This window comes from Protomyctophum bolini (assembly GCF_963924005.1).
Source record: "Protomyctophum bolini genome assembly, chromosome: 15".
Lineage (NCBI taxonomy): Eukaryota > Metazoa > Chordata > Actinopteri > Myctophiformes > Myctophidae > Protomyctophum > Protomyctophum bolini.
In genome coordinates, this window is record NC_137876.1 from 1,495,213 (window position 1) to 1,517,082 (window position 21,870).

The following is a 21,870-nucleotide window of genomic DNA, read 5'->3' on the forward strand; positions in this document are numbered from 1 at the left end:
ACCCCCCTTCGCCTAATTATAGATTTATTATATTCCAAAGGGAACAAACAATGACCCAGTTGAGAGAAGTCTTTTTTCTTTTCTTTTCTTCTTTTTCTGTTTTTTTCAGTTTTTCTTTTTTTTTGCAGCATTTCTCTTGAATATTCATAAGGAGAGATTCTTCTTGCATACAAACAAAGTGACACTACTGTTGTTTACAAATGACTAGATACAAAGGCGTGTGGGGAATCAAAGCGCTTTTCGGACCCTATAATAAACTCTCCTTTTTCTATATAACCACGTAAACCCAGATATGTGTACGCTTCAGGACTCGATGCTAGATAGAACTTAAACCCAGATATGTATACGCTTTTATAGAACATAAACCCAGATATTTTCTGCTCGATGCTGGAGAGCGCCGCAGTCCCTCCCCCTTTCAGAACAACGCACGGCCCAGGAAATGAAACCCCAATGCATTCTCCCATCTGCACTTCTAATTTGATTTATTTAAAAACGGTTACGCCGCGGACAAAGCCAACTCGGATCGTGACAAATCATGACAATGAACACTATATGTTTTGGGGCCGATCAAATCATTAGAAAGAAGAAAAGAAAGTCAGGAGACAACACTATTTGTTTTGTTTTTCTTCTTATAAATTATTTGATCGGCCCCCAAAACATTGTGTTCATTGTCATGATTTGTCACGATCCGAGTTGGCTTTGTCCGCGGCGTAACCGTCTTTATATAAATTAAATAAGAAAGTGCCGATGGGAGAATGCATTGGGGTTTTCATTTCCTGGGCCACTCGTTTTTCTGAAAGGGGGAGGGACTGCGGCGCTCTATAGAGCGAAGAGTTTTTTCTGCTTTTCCGTTATTGTGGGGAAGGGGAGTTTGCCGGAAATACACCGATCTTATCCATATGGTACTATATGGTGGAAAGTAACGAAGTACTTTTACTTAAGTACACTATTGAGGTATTTGCACTTTATACTTGATTATTTCCAATTGCCAGTATAGGCCTGTATACTTTTACTTCTACTCACACTACATAATAGACGAAAGACAAAATTTGTACTTTTACTTCACTACAACTATTATTTGAAAACTTTAGTTACTACGAGTTACTTTGGCGATTTAAAATTTAAAATTAGAAAACATAACATTAACCACTTCAAACCCTATATACATTTCGGCCATTTGAGAATAGCCCATCAAGTACATTTTAAATTCCGTACTTTTACTTTTAACAAAGCAGTTCTAAATTGCAGTATTGTTACTTTTACTTAAAGGGACACTTCACCCTTTTTGCTAAAAACCTATATGTTAATGACGTTTAGAAGCATTAGAACACTTTCCTGGGGGTCTTTATGTGTGTAAATATGTGGTTTTAGATATTTTAGATTGTAGCAGTGAGCCTGTTGTCTCTGATGTCATGGACACTGGGTTCACTTCCTTCCTGGACTACATGTTGTCTCACTAAGACAGCTCTCCCCCCTATCCACAAGGAGGAGCAGTGCACCAAAGAATGATGGGAATTGTAGTCCAGGAAGGAAGTGAGACCAGTGTCCATGACATCAGAGACAACAGGCTCACTGCTACAATCTAAAATATCTAAAACCACTTATTACACACATAAAGACCCCCAGGAAAGTGTTCTAAAGCTTCTAAACATATTTTTTTGCAAAAAGGGTGAAGTGTCCCTTTAAGTAAAACAATTGAGTACTTTTTCCACCACTTCCATATACTGTATTTCCCGGTGAAATCCTTCCCCACGATACGGACGGTTTATCGTGGTTATATCATAATCTGCCCAGGCTGTCACGCAACAAGAAAATAGGCAATGCGTGCATACATGCACACAGACGCGCACAGATGCTTACATGCACACACACACACGAGCACGCGCACGCCGGCCAACACGCACACACACACGAGCACGCGCACGCCGGCCAACACGCACACACCGCTTTGTATTCCTATACTTGTGTGGAGCACGTCGACCGTTTCTTTAGGACGGTAATAATAATAATGATTAATTAAATTTTGTACCATGTTTGTTCGGCCATTTTTTTTAACCCTGAAGCCTGAGTTCAATAAGTGCGTGTGTTGGTGTCACGCACTAAAACAAAAACGAAAAGAAAAAAAAACAGGCGTTCCACAAGCTTGTAGATCAGCCATTTTTTTTGCGTAAGTATAAATCAAGCCGAAATAAAATTAATTATATATATATATATTCATGACCTTAATTTTAATTAATTTTAATTTGTCGTTTTTCTTTTAGGTTTTATGAGCTCAGTTACTTCCAAAAAAACCCTGAACTTTGAACATTTTAAGTGGATTTTTTCTGCGGGCCGGGGTTTTCTCTGGTGTCTGTGAAGCCTTCTGAGCTGCAATGAAAACGAGGTTTGTGTCACAATCCCTTTAAGTTCCTACTGTGCTTGTGAGGACAATACTTGTCCCTCACAAGTATAGTAATACAAACACACGCGCGCACACACACACACACACACACACACACACACACACACACACACACACACACACACACACACACACACACACACACACACACACACACACATACACACTGCAGCTCAGATATGGGGTATATTTAGACGGTTTATAGTCTTTGACACGAGGCAGCTAGCGGGTCGCGACTCGCGTGCCACCGTCCTGTCCTGTCCTGTCCTGTCGTCACCCCAAGTTAGTTGTCCTGTCGTCGTGTTCTCCCCAGCGGGTCACCGGGGGGGGGGGGGGGGGTCACCGTGGGTGGAACGACACCATATTACTCATAATAACAACACCACGGAGAGAGAGAGAGAGAGAGAGAAAAGTGTATACCGCTCCGGGTGAGAGCAGCACAGCACTGACTGCATCAGTGTTGATTTGGACGGCAACATTTTAGATTTTATAGTCATTTTAAAGTCATAATTATAGTCTCTTCTTCAATGGTTTTAGTCACCCGGAATGTCCATAGTAGCTATATGTTGGTCTAGTGTTAGTCGACTTTAATGTCGTTAAGGTTTTAGTCGACTAGATGTACAGTTGATTCAGTCGACTGAAATGTGTTTTGTCGTCGGCCTCGATGCCTTCTACTGAGGGCTCTATTTTCAATCCATGCTAAACCCGTTATCCCTAAACTACACCCGTTATCCCTAAACTACATGAAAAACATTATGAAATAGTTTAAATATAGCCTACAAGCTCACCTGTCGATGTAGATCGGCTGGTTGAGCTATTAAAAAAATGTACTGTACTGTACTGTACTGTACTGTACTGTACTGTACTGTACTGTACTGTACTGTACTGTACTGTACTGTACTGTACTGTACTGTACTAAGTAGTTTAGAGATAAGGGGCTTTAGCATGGGACGGAAATAGAGCCCTTTATAGTCTTAGTCTTAGTCATCAAAACTTAGCTTTCATTTAGTCTCCATTTCGTTTTCGTCCGTGAAAAATAGGTAGTTTTTTTTTTAGGTAATTTATTTTCGTCAAAGTATTAGTCGACGAAATCAACACTGAGTCACTTCCGTGGTGGATATGTGGGTACGGTAACGTACAGTATTAACACTCAGTGCTGGATGAGAATATAAACACGTCCACAGTTTCAAAAAGATCACGTTATGTGTGTTTTTTTCATATCAACATTGTCCACGTTGTCACAAGATTTACCTTCAAAAAATCCACACCCACTATAATTATTGGTACACCACTTTTTTTTTTTTTTTACTTTTTTTTCCTTATTGTCACAAAGCCACTAGCGTGTGGATGGAGCCCCCTAGTGGCCATACAGAGACAAAGAAAAAAATAAACTACTATCTTGAGGCCATGCGATTGTATAGCGTTACGCGGGAAAGCGGGGATTGAACCCGCGGGGGCCGCGCACTCACCGCCAGACCCAACGCGCAACTCTCCGTGCCAACAGGCAAAAGAGTTAACCCATTCTGACCGGGCACCCATTTTGGTGTTAGCATCATGTTATGCTTTACCTATTGAAAAATAGGCCACCGAGTGGCGCGATACGAGCTTGTAGGTCTGCTATTTTTGAAAAATTCGAAGAACGACTGACATTTTTAGAATCTGATCTCAGGTCAGAATGGGTTCATCAGACCAGTGTGTGTCCAGTGGAAACCTCGTATGAATCTGATCTCAGGTCAGAATGGGTTAACAGGCAATGATGGGCACTCGATTTCCCCGTAAACCGTACGTTTAGCGGGCATATACAGTTAATATACGGTAACATACGGTACAGGTGTGATGGTACAATTCGGGAGTTTATACCGGAGTTTGTTGTAAAGTTTAACGGGAGTTTTTCCTGTAATATATAACACATCCATTATTCCATGCTTTTCGCGCAGTGTGTTGTTCCACGAATGAACTATCGGTTCATTGTTTACCTGATGTTTTATAGTTTCAATGTACAGATTATTGTTTTAAAAGTAAATTATTTTAAGTTGTTCAGATTGACGCTATAGGTATTTTTACTGAGGCACTGTTGCTGTCTTTCTTTCTACATTCTAGGTGTGTTTACTTCGTAAAGGAAAGTCGCTCCGGTTTTTTAGACCGTCTGCTAAATGCAATAAATTGTAAAAGTATAAACGTGGGAATGAATTAGAAGACGTTTACGGCCAATTAATGAAAAGATGTTTGAACGAGTTACTGTATATATATATATATATATATATATATATATATATATATCGTGGCCACAAAATAGTCGTTCTCTCTCTCTCTCTCTCTCTCTCTACAGCCGCTCCGGGACGCCCACCGCACCACAGGGTCATAGAAAAGTTTTCTCAACTGATATGTGTGCTGTCTGCCCGCCCGCCCGCCCGCCCTCCTCCCTCCAGAACCACGGGGGGGGGTCAAATCATCTTCATGTTGACCCGCCGCGGGCCGCTGGTCTCGGCCGCCTCCCCGGCCGCCCCCCCTCCCCCTCCCCCGCCGTGGTGGTGGGACTTGCGCGGCACATACTCGATGTCGAAGTTGTTGCCCTTGTGGCGGCCCTTGCCGCGGCTCCACGCGAACAGCAGCAGGAAGCAGAAGATGACCACGCCCAGGAAGGAGAGGCAGCCCATGGCGGTGGAGATGAGGATGGTCTTGAGGTCGATGGGCGTGGGCGTCATGTTGTAGAGGACGCCGCCAGGCCCGCTGCCGTTGGCCCAGGTGCCGTTGGGGGCGGAGTCCGGCGGCGGCGGCGGGAGGCCGAGGTAGGGGTGGTGGAGGCTGCGGTTGTGGCCGTGGTGCAGCGAGCGCTCGGCCACGCTGAGGCTCTTGACGGCCAGCGAGGCCGACAGGCTGGCGTTGCCGGCGGCGTTGGAGGCCACGCACAGGTAGACGCCGCCGTCGTGCAGCTCGGCGGCCTTGATGAGCAGCGTGCCGTCGGCCTGCACCTCCACGCGGCCGCCGCTGCCGCCGGCGCGCAGCGTGACGTAGCGGCGGCGGTGCGGCGTCAGCCAGGCCACCGAGGGCCGCGGCGCGCCCTCCGCCACGCAGACCAGGCGCGCCGGCTGGCCCTCCTCGGCCATCAGGAGCTGCGTGACGTTGGGCCCGATGCGCGGCTTGGTGCACGTCACGTACCTGAGGAGGGAAAGGAAAGGTACCGTGTTTACTATGTTTACTATGTTTACTATGTTTAGGTCACGTACCTGAGGAGAGGAGATGATGAGATGAGATGTACTTTATTGTCCCACGAGGGGAAATTTGTCTCGGGCAAAAGTGCATTAGTACATCAACGCTTTTAAGTATTCACAGTTTATAGTATCACAGTAAAGTGCAATAAATAACTGATGAAGGTCAAGAAGTCCCTTCCCCACTAAGAACTATGAACATCAAGAAGCAGCTGAGAGAGATGCCCCGCAGACAGAGAGCAGATGAGATGTTGTTGGTTTATTCCAGCGAAGTATACAACACACAGCATAAGCTCACGCCAGCCAGCAAAGTGGCTAACGTCTCCACACTGAAATGGTCGTTTTCTAGGTAACTATTTAAACATTTTACATGAGTGTGTACACTGTGTAGGGTGTTGACAGAAAGATGAATACACTTTAGAGGCAAAGTCCTTTGATCAAACCAGTCTGTTTCTTCATGTCAACAAACTCCTTTGTCCTACAAATAGCCACAGGAAGAGTCTCCTCCGGGAGTGTAAACAAACCGTTGACACCCCAGTGGGTCCCGTACGGCTGATAACCTGACGTGAGACAAAGCTCTCAGGTCGACACCTCCAGATGACAACATGCAGGGTGAGCACACCTTACTTTTTGAAGAATTATTGGTTCCAGATTCCACACTGTACTTTCAGGAACAATAACAATAACCGGATACATTGACATTTTGGACACAAATACACACAAAGTATATTTATGGACGGGAACCAAAAAACTATAAATATATGGACATAATACGAAGGCTACACATCCATACATGTACAGGTGTTGGAATGTACAGTTAAGATGATCCTTTGGTACTTCTCAAGGGAACTTTCAAGGCCAATTTTAATTTGTATATCATATCATGGCGCAAAATAGACTCAATGCCTATTTGCTGAGAGACTATGACGTAAAGTTTTTGAACTAAAAGCTGGATAACCCGTGCGTGTCAAAATGTACATGAACAAGTACAACAAGAACATGAACCCGTGAATTTAGCGCCCGATATTGATGTCGGATATCGGCGCTCTATAGAGCGCCGCAGTCCCTCCCCCTTTCAGAAAAACGAGTGGCCCAGGAAATGAAACCCCAATGCATTATCCCATCGGCACTTCTTATTTAATTTATTTAAAGACGGTTACGCAGCGGACAAAGTCAACTCGGATCATGACAATGAAAACAATATTTTGGGGCCGATCAAATCATTAGAAAGAAGAAAAGAAAGTCAAGAGACAACACTATTTGTTCGTTCGTTGTTCTGAAAGGGGGAGGGACTGCGCCGCTCTATAGGAGGAGCCCTAAAAAAAAAACTAAAAAAAAGAGTAAAGTATTTATTTCTATACCTGGACACCAGAGGCTCCTTGAGGTCCCGGAGGGCCTTCCCCTGGAGGCGTTCGGGCGCGCTGCACTCTGGCTGCAGGTCGAGGAACTGCAGCGAGGCGGGCCGCCGGTCGTCCAGCAGCCACAGCAGACGGCAGTCGCACACCAGTGGGTTCCCGCCCAGACACAGCCGCCGCAGGCCGTCGGGCGCGGCGAACACGTCGCGCTCCAGAGAGTCCAGGCGGTTCTGGGAGACGTCGAGGAGGCGCAGCGCGCTGAGGCCCGCGAACGCCATCGGCTCGATGGACGCCAGGCGCGCCCCCTGCAGACGCAGCTCCTACAGACGTACGTACATAATATATATATATATATATATATATATATATATATATATATATATATATATATATACTAGAATTTCATGCCCGCTTCGCGAACACTCATTCCAGATTATGTTGCCGCGCACTATGGGAAGAAGGAAATTGCCTGCAGGCTATTCCTGTGTGTGCGTGCAGCCGTGTGTATGTGTACTGGGCAGTGGGCTCTCAGGCGAAAAGAGGCAAAGCGATATGTGTAATGTTAATATTTCGGCACGAACCAAGTAGTGACAAAGAACAATGTTGATGTAAGTAAGGGAATCGCTGTGTCAGTGATATTTTAAATACAGACATTTAGAAGGATTAAGCAAAATCCAATTCCTCCCCTTCCTTGTTTGTGTCTTCTCCTGCGAGAGCGGAGAGACGGAGAGAACGCTGCAGATTCTGAATTTCTGAGAGCTAGTGACGTGTGAGCCGGGGGCGGGCCTGGTGTGGGCTGAGAGCTGGTGACTCTGATTGGCTTGCCACATCTTTTCCGCACATCTTTTTCCGAACATGTTTTAATTGGCTGGGCCGCACATCTTTTGGCCACGTGACCAACTTTACAATTGTTAAAATAGATATATATATAATATTTAGGGAAGGCAAAGGTAACGGTGTTGATTTGTTCATCGACTACCTTTTATTCACTGCACGGGAACTAATTGGAAACTACATGAAAACTGAGCTAAAATGTAATATTGACAATAAGGGGCCGTTCTCGGCCCCCACCCCTCTCACACTGTTTATATTGTGTTTAGTTTCCAAGATGGCCGCAGCACCAAGAGGGGGTGGGGGCGGAGGTGAGCGGCGGGCGCGGTCAAAATATGCCCTTACTGGGCGTGGTCAAAATATGCCCTTACTGGGCTGCGTTCAAGACACCCATCTTGCCCAAAGTGTTTTGCCGACCCCCGAAGCAAACAAAATGTTTGGTCAAACCATTATTCACCTGTTTCCTAGCCTATGTGCTAAGTGTTCCACTTCCTGTCGATTTGATCCAATGAAAATCCAATGAAACTGGTCAGATGACCAATGATATCCAATGAAATCGACAGAAAGTGGAACACACAGCCTATAGGAAAAAGGTGAATATGCTTCCATTGGAAATGCATTGGAGCGGCCATTAAACACAGACATGAGACGGACAAAGTAGACTAAAATGTTAGGAAGGGACTAGTGGACAAGAGATCCAGTATAAGTCATTTTACACTTGGTTGCATGCTGAAAATAGCCGATCTACAAGCTCTCAACGTATTTGAATTATTATAAGTGTCACCTAAATTGTAAAGATTAACAGAGATATATGAATAGAAAAGTATATAAATAAACCATTCAATATATTAATAGCCTAAAATAGAATAAAATAGAATATAAAAAAGTGACATTTGAATGAAATAAAACCTAAATAAGTGGCCCAGAAAGCACTACAATGTTTTCCAACAGCTGCCCCATAGCTCCCCCTGGTGGAATGTGTGCTAACCTGCAGGTATGGAAGTTGCCCCATAGCTCCCCCTGGTGGATGTGTGCTAACCTGCAGGTATGGAAGTTGCGCCCCATAGCTCCCCCTGGTGGAATGTGTGCTAACCTGCAGGTATGGAAGTTGCCCCCATAGCTCCTCCTGGTGGAATGTGTGCTAACCTACAGGTATGGAAGTTGTGCCCCATAGCTCCCCCTGGTGGAATGTGTGCTAACCTGCAGGTATGGAAGTTGCCCCAGCTCCCCCTGGTGGATGTGCTGGATGTGGCAGTAGGAGAGGTTGAGGTGTGTGAGGTAGGGCATGTTCTGCAGCGCTCCTCCAGGGAAGGACGACAGGTTGGTGTGAGTGACGAACAGAGCGCTCAGGTTGAGGCCGTGGAGCGCCAAGGGAGGCACGGCGTCCAGCCAGGGCCAGTGGTCCACCTGCAAGGGGCCAGAAAGGCAGAACTTAAATATGTTTTCCCCCCAATCCATATACGGACGTCAACGCTATAGGTGGCGTCATATCCCAGGTCTGTGTATATCAGGGGTGTCAAACTGGTGATCCGCGGGCCGCATGCGGCTGGGTCTGAGCATACATAGACAGATAGATAGATAGATTATAGCAGTGACTGACTGAGACATCGAGCGTGCGTGCGCAACTGGTTGTGGCCCCCATCAAGTGACCTTTTGACCAATGCGGCCCTCGCCCCCAAGTTGAGTTCGACACCCCTGGTTTATATACTAGCCCTGAAACATGACTGCCTGCATGATGATTATCATGACAGTCATGACGCAACTGCAGCCTGTTTTAGGCTGCAGTTGCTCAGTCGTTTGTAAATAAAGTCTCTCACATCTTGTCGTTTGTAAACAAAGTCTCTCACGTGCGTGTTGTTTGTAAACAAAGTCTCACACGGTGAGTCGTTTGTAAACAAAGTCTCTCACGTCTTGTTGTTTGTAAACAAAGTCTCTCACGTGCGTGTTGTTTGTAAACAAAGTCTCTCACGTGCGTGTTGTTTGTAAACAGAGTCTCTCACGTCTTGTTGTTTGTAAACAAAGTCTCTCACGTGCGTGTCGTTTGTAAACAAAGTCTCTCACGTCTTGTTGTTTGTAAACAAAGTCTCTCACGTGCGTGTTGTTTGTAAACAAAGTCTCTCACGTGCGTGTCGTTTGTAAACAAAGTCTCTCACGTGCGTGTTGTTTGTAAACAAAGTCTCTCACGTCTTGTTGTTTGTAAACAAAGTCTCTCACGTGCGTGTCGTTTGTAAACAAAGTCTCTCACGTCTTGTTGTTTGTAAACAAAGTCTCTCACGTCTTGTCGTTTGTAAACAAAGTCTCTCACGTGCTTGTCGTTTGTAAACAAAGTCTCTCACGTGCTTGTCGTTTGTAAACAAAGTGACAGAGAGACGTGGGGCAAAGCCAAGGGACTATTTATAACTATACACAACCGACAGTTTAAAACGAGTCACTGTATGGATGTCATCTTGAATGAGATTAAAAAAACTGAGTAGTTATTTAATCAAAAACGAAATAATGAAGGACAATGAAGCATGGGAATCAAATGAGCTTCATTTGTATTTAAAAGAAAAAGTAATTTAAAAGAAAAAATGATTTAAAAACACACACAAAAAATGACAATTTGCCGATGTTTTTGACATCCATTGTATGGTCTAAATGTGTGGAAAAACGTATTTGTCATTTCACTACGCCTTTAAAAAAACCCTATATTTTTAAATTTCCTGAAAAATGACCATTTTGGAGTGACGAGGTTTCCTCCGGACAGCATGCAGAGACATTATGGATTATATCGCGATAATACGACAACACACCTCCAGGTGGCGCTAACACCAGCTCTATAGAGCTACGACAACTCACCTCCAGGTGGCGCAGGCGCCACAGCCTCTTGAAGGAGTAGGGCTTGAGGGCGCCGATGCTGAGGTGTCTCAGCCGCAGCTCCGTGAGGCCGTGGAGGTGCGCCAGGGCGTCCGTGGGCACCACGGTGAGGTTGGAGCGCTCCAGGGTCAGGCTGCGGAGCCCCAGCAGGCCCGCCAGCGCCCGCTGGGACACGAACACCAGCTCGTTGTCCCCCACCTCCAGGGAGGTGAGCCGCCGCAGGTCCTGGAAGGAAACATATATAGGGGCTATGAGACACGAACACCAGCTTTATATAGAGGGATATGACACGCGAACACCAGCTCTATAGAGAGATATGAGACACGAACACCAGCTCTATAGAGGGATATGACACGCGAACACCAGATCTATAGAGGGATATGACACGCGAACACCAGATCTATAGAGGGATATGACACGCGAACACCAGCTCTATAGAGGGATATGACACGCGAACACCAGATCTATAGAGGGATATGACACGCGAACACCAGCTCTATAGAGGGATATGACACGCGAACACCAGATCTATAGAGGGATATGACACGCGAACACCAGCTCTATAGAGGGATATGACACGCGAACACCAGATCTATAGAGGGATATGACACGCGAACACCAGATCTACAGAGAGACATGAGACGCTCCTCACCTGGAAGCCGTGGTCCAGCAGCACCACCAGGCGGTTGTGGCTCAGGTCGAGGTGGGTGAGGTTGGCGAGGCCCGACAGCACGCCGGCGGGCACCAGCTGCAGCAGGTTGCTGCGGAGGACCAGCGAGCGCAGCGCCAGCTGCGAGCGGAAGGAGCCGGGCTCCACGGCGGCGATGAGGTTGTCGCTCAGGTCCAGCTCCTCCAGCTGCAGGAAGGAGGAGAAGTTGTCGGGCGTGACCACGCGCAGGCGGTTCTTGGAGAGGTCCAGCGCCCGCGTCTCGATGGGCACGCCCTCGGGGATGGCCGGGAGGCGCCGGCGGTGGCAGCTCACCGACTTGCTCTGGGCGGAGCAGTCGCAGCGGGCAGGGCAGCCCAGGGCGCCGGGCGGCAGCCCCCCCGCCGCCGCCATCAGCAGGAGGAGCAAGGCGCCGCCCGGGAAGAGGTGGCGGCGCTCGGTCTGTGACGACGACGACGACGACGACGACGTCGACGACGACGCGCGTCTCGGCGTCATGGCTTCTTTCTTCTTCTTCTTCTTCTACTACCCACGATGCCCTCTGTCGATGCGGCGCGGCTCAGCGTCCACGCAGACCACCATCACCGTCGAGCTCTGAGAGACACAACGGACACAGCTTTGATACACAATACATACAGCTTGGGTTTGTCGACAAAATGTATTATCCAACTGTCACGGGGCAACCCGTGCCCTATATACAAAGACACTTGAAACTGCTTTCTATAACATGCAAGGACTAATGTTTTAAACTTGTGTATGGAAAACTGTGTGTTCACTGATTGTTTGCTAATTGTCTCTCCTGCACTGCTGGTGGCATTGCCCTTGATTTAGGAAGGGGCCAAGTGCTATGCAGGGGAGGGGGTACTTCTTATGCTTTGAGTATTTGTCATTGAGTGTTCATGCTTATTTATATTTGTTTAATGGTAACGCATCTTTAGTATGTTTAGGTTACTTTTATACAAGGGATTATTTATGGCAGTATTTATTTATAAGTATTTATTGAGAAGAAAGGTTGCTAATTGCTCTGTGTCCTGTGGTATGATCCACCCCTATTTAAGGGAGGCTGCAGGGACAAGTGGGTTAGTTGGTTGTGGGCTTTAACACGGGTAACAGTCCTGAGGGAGAGCTACAGGGCCTTGGGTGACCAAGGGTTAACCTGAAGAGAGTTCTCATCCTATGTGATTTTGTGTTTGCCTAAGTATTTGTTCTGTTGGTCTATTGTTGGCCAGTATTTAGTTTGTGTGTGAATTGCACTGAAGAAAACTGTCTGGAGGTTGGTGGAGGAGTTTGGGGAAAATAAAAGCCCTTAACGAACATTTCTGACTGTTCTTGGAGCCTTGGCCGTTCGGGCAACTTCACACCAACGATAAGAAAATATTCATCATAGTTCTGGGTCTGTGAATGAGTATTATGTTATGTGTGTGCAGCTGTGACTCAATTTGTGAACGGCTGCACAAATTGGCGTCGCGCATGGCAACAGTTTGTGTCTCGTGTGATGTCACACCAGAAGATATAAGATGATGCACCGTGTTGACAATTACTGTAGACGTCGAGAGAGAGACAGACAGACAGACAGACAGACAGACAGACAGACAGACAGATGTTGTCTTGGACCGTTTCCAAAGCAGGAGCACCTGCCCCTCGTGCTGCTGCTGTGGCAGTGAGGAACAAACTGTATTCCTTTGGAGGCTATAATGAAGAAGACCTGATGGACGTCAATGTCTTCAACACAGTGTCTTTATGCTGGAAGAAGTTACCTCCAGTGGAACCTGGAAGGGGAGACGGTGACCTAGAGGTTCCATCCAGGCGCTCTGGCCACACAGCTGTGTTGGTTGAAGATACAGTCTACATCTGGGGAGGGGTGCATGGCCGCAATGTGCTTTATGCATTTGATGTCGACGCCCACAGATGGTTCAAACCCAGGGTTTCTGGGACTGTTCCAGAGGGGAGGAGCTCCCACTCAGCCTGTGTGATGGAGAAGGTCATGTTTATCCATGGAGGATGGAGCCGGCTGATGTTCACTAATGACATGTACAAGTTGGACACCACCACGATGGTCTGGACTTTAATTAACACCAGAGGAACTCCACCTACTGCTTCATGCCGTCACTCTGCCACCATCATTGGTACCAAGATGTTTGTATTTGGGGGCTGTGTGTACCATGGGCTCTACAACGGCATCAGAGTGTTTGACACAGAGACAAACCTGTGGCTGGACACACCTTCTGCACAGCTTCTACCAGAAGGACGCAGCTATCAATCAGCCTTTACCTACAATGGAGAGCTGTACATATTTGGTGGCAGGAACGATGACTTAAACCTCAATGATCTGTGGAAATTCAGTCCCGAGACCTTCTCCTGGAAGATGGTTGAGCCCAAGGGGAAAGGACCAGGTCCAATGCATGGTATGTGCTGTTGCATTGTGGGAGAACAAATCATCCTCTTTGGAGGATACCAAGGAGATGACACTATCTCTGATGAGCTGTTCATCTTAGACTTGAGTCCTAGTCTTAAAACCTTATGTAAGCTAGCAGTTATTCAGAACGCCCTGGACCAATCAGAACTCCCACACGACGTCAGGTGGGAAGTGGCATCCAGACAGCCGTGACACGTGACGTCTTCTGAGAGATTCTGCCGGAACCACTTCCTGTTGTTGTTGTTTTTGTTGTTGTTAGGAAGAATAAACACACAGACGCACCCAGGAGGAAGTGGACTAAGACGTGGGGGGGCGGAGCCAAGCTCCTGTTTCTACAAAAAAAAAGGAGTTGTTTCCCCAAAAGACACAAAAAAAGGAGTTGTTTCCCCAAAAGACACAAAAAAAAGGAGTTGTTTCCCCAAAAGACACAAAAAAAAGGAGTTGTTTCCCCAAAAGACACAAAAAGAAAAACCTTTTTGAGAGGCACCAGCCCCTCCTATGTACAGCTTTGTGTGTGCGTCCGTTTGACGACTGAGCACTGAATGAAGTTCATTTTCAAATCCCATTGAAAATGAACTATAAATAGGGTATGGGTATACCCTCACAAAAAACATGCAGTAATCCTGGTCTCTATGACTAGGTTGGCGGAGGGTGTGTAGAGCCCAGGATCACATTAGATCATTGACACAGGGGTGAAAAATGGGTTACAAAATCGTGGAATAAAAATTAGAAAAATAAATAGAATGAACGGCCATTTTTGAGTGACACCTGTCAGTCAGGTTCAGTCTGACTGGAGCCTATAGAGGAGAGAACATCAGAGGAGAGCTGTGAGCCAGCTGGCGTCTCATTGGAGGAGAGCTGTGAGCCAGCTGGCGTCTCATTGGAGGAGAGCTGTGAGCCAGCTGGCGTCTCATTGGAGGAGAGCTGTGAGCCAGCTGGCGTCTCATTGGAGGAGAGCTGTGAGCCAGCTGGCGTCTCATTGGAGGAGAGCTGTGAGCCAGCTGGCGTCTCATTGGAGGAGAGCTGTGAGCCATCTGGGGTCTCATTGGAGGAGAGCTGTGAGCCAGCTGGGGTCTCATTGGAGGAGAGCTGTGAGCCAGCTGGGGTCTCATTGGAGGAGAGCTGTGAGCCATCTGGGGTCTCATTGGAGGAGAGCTGTGAGCCAGCTGGCGTCTCATTGGAGGAGAGCTGTGAGCCATCTGGGGTCTCATTGGAGGAGAGCTGTGAGCCAGCTGGCGTCTCATTGGAGGAGAGCTGTGAGCCAGCTGGCGTCTCATTGGAGGAGAGCTGTGAGCCAGCTGGGGTCTCATTGGAGGAGAGCTGTGAGCCAGCTGGCGTCTCATTGGAGGAGAGCTGTGAGCCAGCTGGCGTCTCATTGGAGGAGAGCTGTGAGCCAGCTGGGGTCTCATTGGAGGAGGCATAGCATAGCCTAGTAACAGTTCCTGTTTGTTATTCTTCTTAAAAGTCTAATTTCTTTTCTCATTTTGGAACGTTGTTTTGGCCAGTATTGTGTTTTTTTTTTTTTTACATGTCTGTGGAGACAACTAAACATACTCTCTCCCCGTGCCTTCGGCCTGGTGGAGACAACTAAACATACTCTCTCCCCATGCCTTCGGCCTGGTGGAGACAACTAAACATACTCTCTCCCCATGCCTTCGGCCTGGTGGAGACAATAAAACATACTCTCTCCCCATGCCTTCGGCCTGGTGGAGACAACTAAACATACTCTCTCCCCATGCCTTCTGCCTGGTGGAGACAACTAAACATACTCTCTCCCCGTGCCTTCGGCCTGGTGGAGACAACTAAACATACTCTCTCCCCATGCCTTCGGCCTGGTGGAGACAACTAAACATACTCTCTCCCCGTGCCTTCGGCCTGGTGGAGACAACTAAACATATTCTCTCCCCATGCCTTCGACCTGGTGGAGACAACTAAACATACTCTCTCCCCATGCCTTCGGCCTGGTGGAGACAACTAAACATACTCTCTCCCCGTGCCTTCGGCCTGGTGGAGACAACTAAACATATTCTCTCCCCATGCCTTCGACCTGGTGGAGACAACTAAACATACTCTCTCCCCATGCCTTCGGCCTGGTGGAGACAACTAAACATACTCTCTCCCCATGCCTTCGGCCTGGTGGAGACAATAAAACATACTCTCTCCCCATGCCTTCGGCCTGGTGGAGACAACTAAACATACTCTCTCCCCATGCCTTCGGCCTGGTGGAGACAACTAAACATACTCTCTCCCCGTGCCTTCGGCCTGGTGGAGACAACTAAACATACTCTCTCCCCATGCCTTCGGCCTGGTGGAGACAACTAAACATACTCTCTCCCCGTGCCTTCGGCCTGGTGGAGACAACTAAACATACTCTCTCCCCATGCCTTCGGCCTGGTGGAGACAACTAAACATACTCTCTCCCCGTGCCTTCGGCCTGGTGGAGACAACTAAACATATTCTCTCCCCGTGCCTTCGACCTGGTGGAGACAACTAAACATACTCTCTCCCCATGCCTTCGGCCTGGTGGAGACAACTAAACATACTCTCTCCCCGTGCCTTCGGCCTGGTGGAGACAACTAAACATATTCTCTCCCCATGCCTTCGACCTGGTGGAGACAACTAAACATACTCTCTCCCCATGCCTTCGGCCTGGTGGAGACAACTAAACATACTCTCTCCCCGTGCCTTCGGCCTGGTGGAGACAACTAAACATACTCTCTCCCCGTGCCTTCGACCTGGTGGAGACAACTAAACATACTCTCTCCCCATGCCTTCGGCCTGGTGGAGACAACTTAACATACTCTCTCCCCGTGCCTTCGGCCTGGTGGAGACAACTAAACATGGAGACAATACTAATATATAGTAATATAAATAATATAAAGGGGTAGGAATGGTTGTAAGTTTCCCAGGTGTTGCATCAGGTTGATCTGACCCTCAGCAAGAACACGGCTGTGAGGCTGAATGCCCAAGAGGATTTAACGTGTGTGTGCGCACGCATGCGTGAGTGCAAGCGTGTGCGTGTGTGCGTGTGTGTGCGCGTGTGTGTGCGCGTGTGTGTGTGTGTGTGTGTGTGTGTGTGTGTGTGTGTGTGTGTGTGTGTGTGTGTGTGTGTGTGTGTGTGTGTGTGTGTGTGTGTGTGTGTGTGTGTGTGTGTGTGTGAGGATAGGGGGAGAAGATGAGCCAGCAGAGACAAATGAGCGAGAACCACACCTTTCACCGTTAGGAAGAGGAGGGGGAGGAGGAGGAGGGGGGGAGGAGGATGAGAGGAAGAGGAGGAGCCTCTTCCTAGACCACCGCAGACAGACAACAGGTTGTCCACTTGACGGATCGTTATCTCCACAGAAAGGCTCAATGCTAATTACCTCATTAACGTGTAGTCTCCTCGCAAACGATGCGGGGCTAATCATAAAACACACACACACACACACACACACACACACACACACACACCTGTGAAAAACCTAAATGTTGAGGTGAAATGGTATAAGACATTCTTAGACACAGTACTGTATATATTGCTTGGTGGCGCCCACCCTGACCTGCAGGGAGAGACACAACATGTCTGTACACGCAGAGGAGAAGTATATCAACACGCTCCCTGACACACCCCACACTATAGCAGATCTACAAGCCCACAACATGTCTGAACACGCAGAGGAGAAGTATATCAACACGCTCCCTTACACACCCCACACTATAGCAGATCTACAAGCCCACAAGGTGTGTGTGTATACAGGTTGGTCATTTTCAGCAAAGTTATATTTACACGAGATAGCACGACTTACAGAGAGAGAGAGAGAGAGAGAGAGAGAGAGAGAGACGGACTCCTCGCGTTACAATGTGAGTCAATTCAGTCAACTGCGGAGATGAGCCGAGGACCTTTACAGTGCTCTCTCTCTCTCTCTCTCTCTCTCTCTCTCTCTCTCTCTCTCTCTCACACTCACCTCACTGTCAGACTCCAAACGGCTGCGCTGTCTTCGCTTCCATCCTCTCTCTCTCTCTCTCTCTTTCTCTCTCTCATCCTAATCGTCTCATCTCATCTCTATGTCTCTCTATCGGTCTCTCAGCTCGTCCACACATATGGTCGTCTGTCGCCCTCCGGTCGTTCGGACCTCACAGCTGAACAACCATTGTCTCCTCCGCTCAACACAGGCACTGTTTTATCGACCGACACAGACACACACACACACACACACACACACACACACACGCACAAACACACACGCACACACACACACACACACACACACACACACACACACACACACACACACACACGCACACACACACACACACACACACACACACACACACATCACACGCCAGGAATGTAGCCTCTCTTACAAAGAGCCAGCCACGGTTGCCACGGTAACTAACTCTCTCTCCATCCCTCCCCCTCCTCCTCCTCTGCATCTTATCTTATCTCCTCCGTGTCATCGCTGCTCAAAGTGGGGTCTGTCTGGGCCACAGGGGAGTGGGAGGGGGGGTCTCCGCCACCGGCAAAATGTTTTTAATATACTCGTCGTATCATTATACAACAATATGTCGTTTTGAGGAAGCGATCTGGTTGGAGTGTATTAGCCATTTTCAAACGAGCACCATGCATGGAAGGAACGCCTAATCAAATCATGAAATAAAATTCACACACACACACCCGTGTGAAGTGAGTGGCCGTGTGAGGGGTGTAATTGGGGGGCGGGGGCGGGGGGGTCTCCCGGGGTTATAGTTCCAGACCCACAGGACCCAACGGTTGAGAAACGACAGAGTTATAACCGTGTGGGGGTGCCCAGGTGTGCACTGTACTGTACTGTACTGTACTGTACTGTGCTGTGCTGTGCTGTGCTGTGCTGTGCTGTGCTGTACTGTCACACCCCAAATCATCATATATACTGTTAATATGTGCGTGCGTGCGTGCGTGCGTGCGTGCGTGCGTGCGTGCGTGCGTGCGTGCGTGCGTGCGTGCCAGCCAGCCAGCCAGCTAGCCAGGGACACACATAGCTGTCTATATGGTTGCACCGCTGAAAAATCAGCTGCTATTGTGATTTTCTTGAGAATATGTTTTTTTCTTTTTATTTGTTGATAATATCTGAGCTTTAATGGAACTGAGTCAACTTGTTATTTCTTTAAAGGGGTAACTGTTGTATAATCACAATATTTGTTCCCTCCAGGGTGTACTTTACGCTCATTAACGCACGCCTAGCTGCGTGGCTACAGGACGGAGCCTGCAGCGCCCGGTCCGTATAGGCTGTGGTTTATACGCAGGGTGTGCTTCACGCTCGTTAGCGCACGCCTATAGCTGCGTGGCTACAGGAAGGAGCCAGAGGGGCTCCTTCCTGTGAGCCCGTAGGCTGTGGAATATTATATATAATATTATATAATATTATAAATGTTTCTGTTTGAACCTGTTCTGGACGGGAACCCCTTTTGGTGTTTTAAAGCATTAAGTTATATACTTTATAGCTATTGAAAAATAGCAGATCTACAAGCTCATAGCGCGCCACCGAGTGCCGCGCTATGAGCTTGTAGGTCTGCTATTTTTTGAAAAATCGTGAAAATGTGTGCCTGAAATCTTTGAATATTATATTCTTTCAGAGCGAACGTTTTTAACTAAAATCTTTGCTTTCTGAGGGGGGGAGGGGGGTCCCTGGAACAACATATTTTCAGATGGGGGTCGGCGGCCAATTATATATTGTTTCTGGGGGTTCTTGACATGGAATATTGAGAACCACTGATGTAGAAACATGGGGTTTTCAGAAAACTTTCATGATTTTTCAAAATTTCGAAAGTCAGGTCTAACTCGGTTAAAACCCACTTCATCCCTATTTGAGATGTCTGTTGAGAAATAGCAGAAATGAAAACCTGTGTCTCCATATTTCATACATTTGTTTGTCTTTGTTTATTCTTCATAAAAGTGAACGCTGTAGGCTATACTTTATATTCTTGGTCGTATGACAGCATCACACAGCAATCTACTATAATAGGTCACGACGTGTTCGATATATATATATATATATATATATATATATATATATATATATATATATATATATGAAAGTGCTTAATGAATGCACTATATACTGTATCTCTCGCTGTTGGGCATAAACCATTTGGGCCTGAAGTCGAAACTTAAAAGAAATCTGTCTTCTAAATCCTGACGGTCTGAAAAACCCATAATTTATTTTTTATATGTCAGTCGTTCTGAAACTATTTCACGTCAAGAACCCCCAGAATTATCTGTATTTAGCCGCCGACCCCCCGTCTGAGAACCCGTTGTTCTCCAGGGACCCCCCATCTGAGAACCCGTTGTTCTCCAGGGACCCCCCATCTGAGAACCCGTTGTTCTCCAGGGACCCCCCATCTGAGAACCCGTTGTTCTCCAGGGACCCCCTGGAAGCAAAAGATGTGAGTTTTTTTTTTTTTTTGATTTGATTATCTTTATTTTGAAACCTTCAGGTAAGACAGTCAAATAAGAAAAAAGAAAAAACAATATATATAACCACAATGCATGTATATTTATTTTTTTAATGAAATAAGAAAATTATAATGACAACAATGTGATCATAGGTCTTGCACCTGAAGTTCAAAAAGGAGTCGGAAGAAGTAAAAACCTTCGCTCTGAAAGAATATAATAATTCAAAGATCTGCGCCACATTTTCACGATTAAAAAAAAATAGCAGATCTACAAGCTCAGCGCGGCATCGAGTGCCACCCTACGAGCTTGTAGATCTGCTTTTTCTCATATATATAAAGCATAAAATAATGCTTAAAACACAAAAAGGGGTTCCCGCCCACAATGGGATAAACCAGCTATATTTTCTTGCTCTTTTTTCTCTCCCCCATAAATCAATGAAAAATGAATTATTAAAAAGCTCTTCTGATAAAAGCAGCTGTCTCCCCCCCCCTCCCCCCCTATGTGTGACACCCACAGCTGCAGTGTTTATCAAACAGACACTCTAACGTTACCAAATCAATTCATTCTGTTTCTAAAAAAAACCACCCTGTTTGGCCCCTAGGGGGCGCTCTTAGCGTCATATATATATACGTCATCGTATATACCAGCTCGTTCCGGCCAATCAGAATGTGCGTCCCCCAATCAGGGACGTTGCACACATAGACATCAAAGGGGGCTTAAGCCCCTGCCCCTTTTTACCCGTCTGTAAAACAACTGCCCCTCTCCAGACCAACATGATGGAAGAAATCCTCTCCTGTCCTGTCCTGTCCTGTCCTGTCCTGTCCTGTCCTGTCCTGTCCTGTCCTGTCCTGTCCTGTCCTGTCCTGTCCTGTCCTGTCCCATCCCCTCCCCTCCCCCAAGGGGCGGAGGTGGCTCAGGGGTAGAGTGCCTGGATGGGAACCGCAAGGTTGCCAGTTCGAACCCGGGCTCCCCCAGAGTTACTGTCGAAGTGTCCTTGAGCAAGACACTGAACCCCTAATTGCTCCCGATGTGCTAGTTGGTGCCTTGCATGGTTTCCGCTGCCATCGGTGTGTGAATGGGTGAATGTAATGCACAATCTATGTAAAGCGCCTTGGATAAAGGCGCTATATAAATGCACCATTTACCATTTACCTCCCCTCCTCTCCTGCTGGAAAGAAGGCAGCGTTCAGGAGAATAGTTTTTTCCCCTGAAGTCTCCTGAACTTGAACACAGTATTTTGCGTGGAACAAATTTGTTTATAAATCCAATGTCGTTACACCTGCATCTCCTATAGTTAAAGAGTGCTGGGTTGCCCTCTCAACGGGATTTCAGTCCCTGCCTCTTTAACACTCTGCAATGTTTGTGTTTAAACTGTCCCTCAGAGCTGGACATCATAGGACATCATAAGACATCACAGGACATCATAGGACATCACAGGACATCATAAGACATCATAGCGCCACTCAGAACTCCACATAGTGTTTTCTGAGGAGAGCGCTGCGACAGGAAATGAGTTCATGTAGCGTTTCTGCATAGAGGCGGCCGGGTCAATGCGAGAGCGGCGAGACTGATGACATATTGAAGCTGTTGCCAAATGTAAACAGAACCTGACAAGAACTACACGTCTGGCGGAGTCAGGTTAGGTATATATATATAATTATATATAGCCTCAGAAACACAGACGTTTCTATTTCCAGGGAGAAGAAAGTTATACGTGCATTAC

The 21,870-nt window shown here is 47.1% G+C and overlaps 2 protein-coding genes across 2 annotated transcripts; one reads left to right on the forward strand and one right to left on the reverse strand.

The window, feature by feature from the left end:
* Positions 1-4,845: 4,845 nt before the first annotated feature.
* lingo2b (leucine rich repeat and Ig domain containing 2b) lies at positions 4,846-11,817 on the reverse strand (the record flags this gene model as incomplete). Its single annotated transcript, XM_080783387.1, has 5 exons — positions 4,846-5,560; positions 6,972-7,285; positions 8,997-9,203; positions 10,635-10,877; positions 11,305-11,817. The coding sequence occupies 5 exons, from the start codon at positions 11,815-11,817 to the stop codon at positions 4,846-4,848; spliced, it is 1,992 nt and encodes a 663-aa protein (XP_080639513.1).
* Positions 11,818-13,291: 1,474 nt separating this feature from the next.
* On the forward strand, positions 13,292-13,927 carry LOC308329185 (kelch domain-containing protein 3-like; the record flags this gene model as incomplete). The annotated part of the gene is made up of 1 exon (XM_080783388.1): positions 13,292-13,927. The coding sequence occupies one exon, from the start codon at positions 13,292-13,294 to the stop codon at positions 13,925-13,927; it is 636 nt and encodes a 211-aa protein (XP_080639514.1).
* Positions 13,928-21,870: the final 7,943 nt, after the last annotated feature.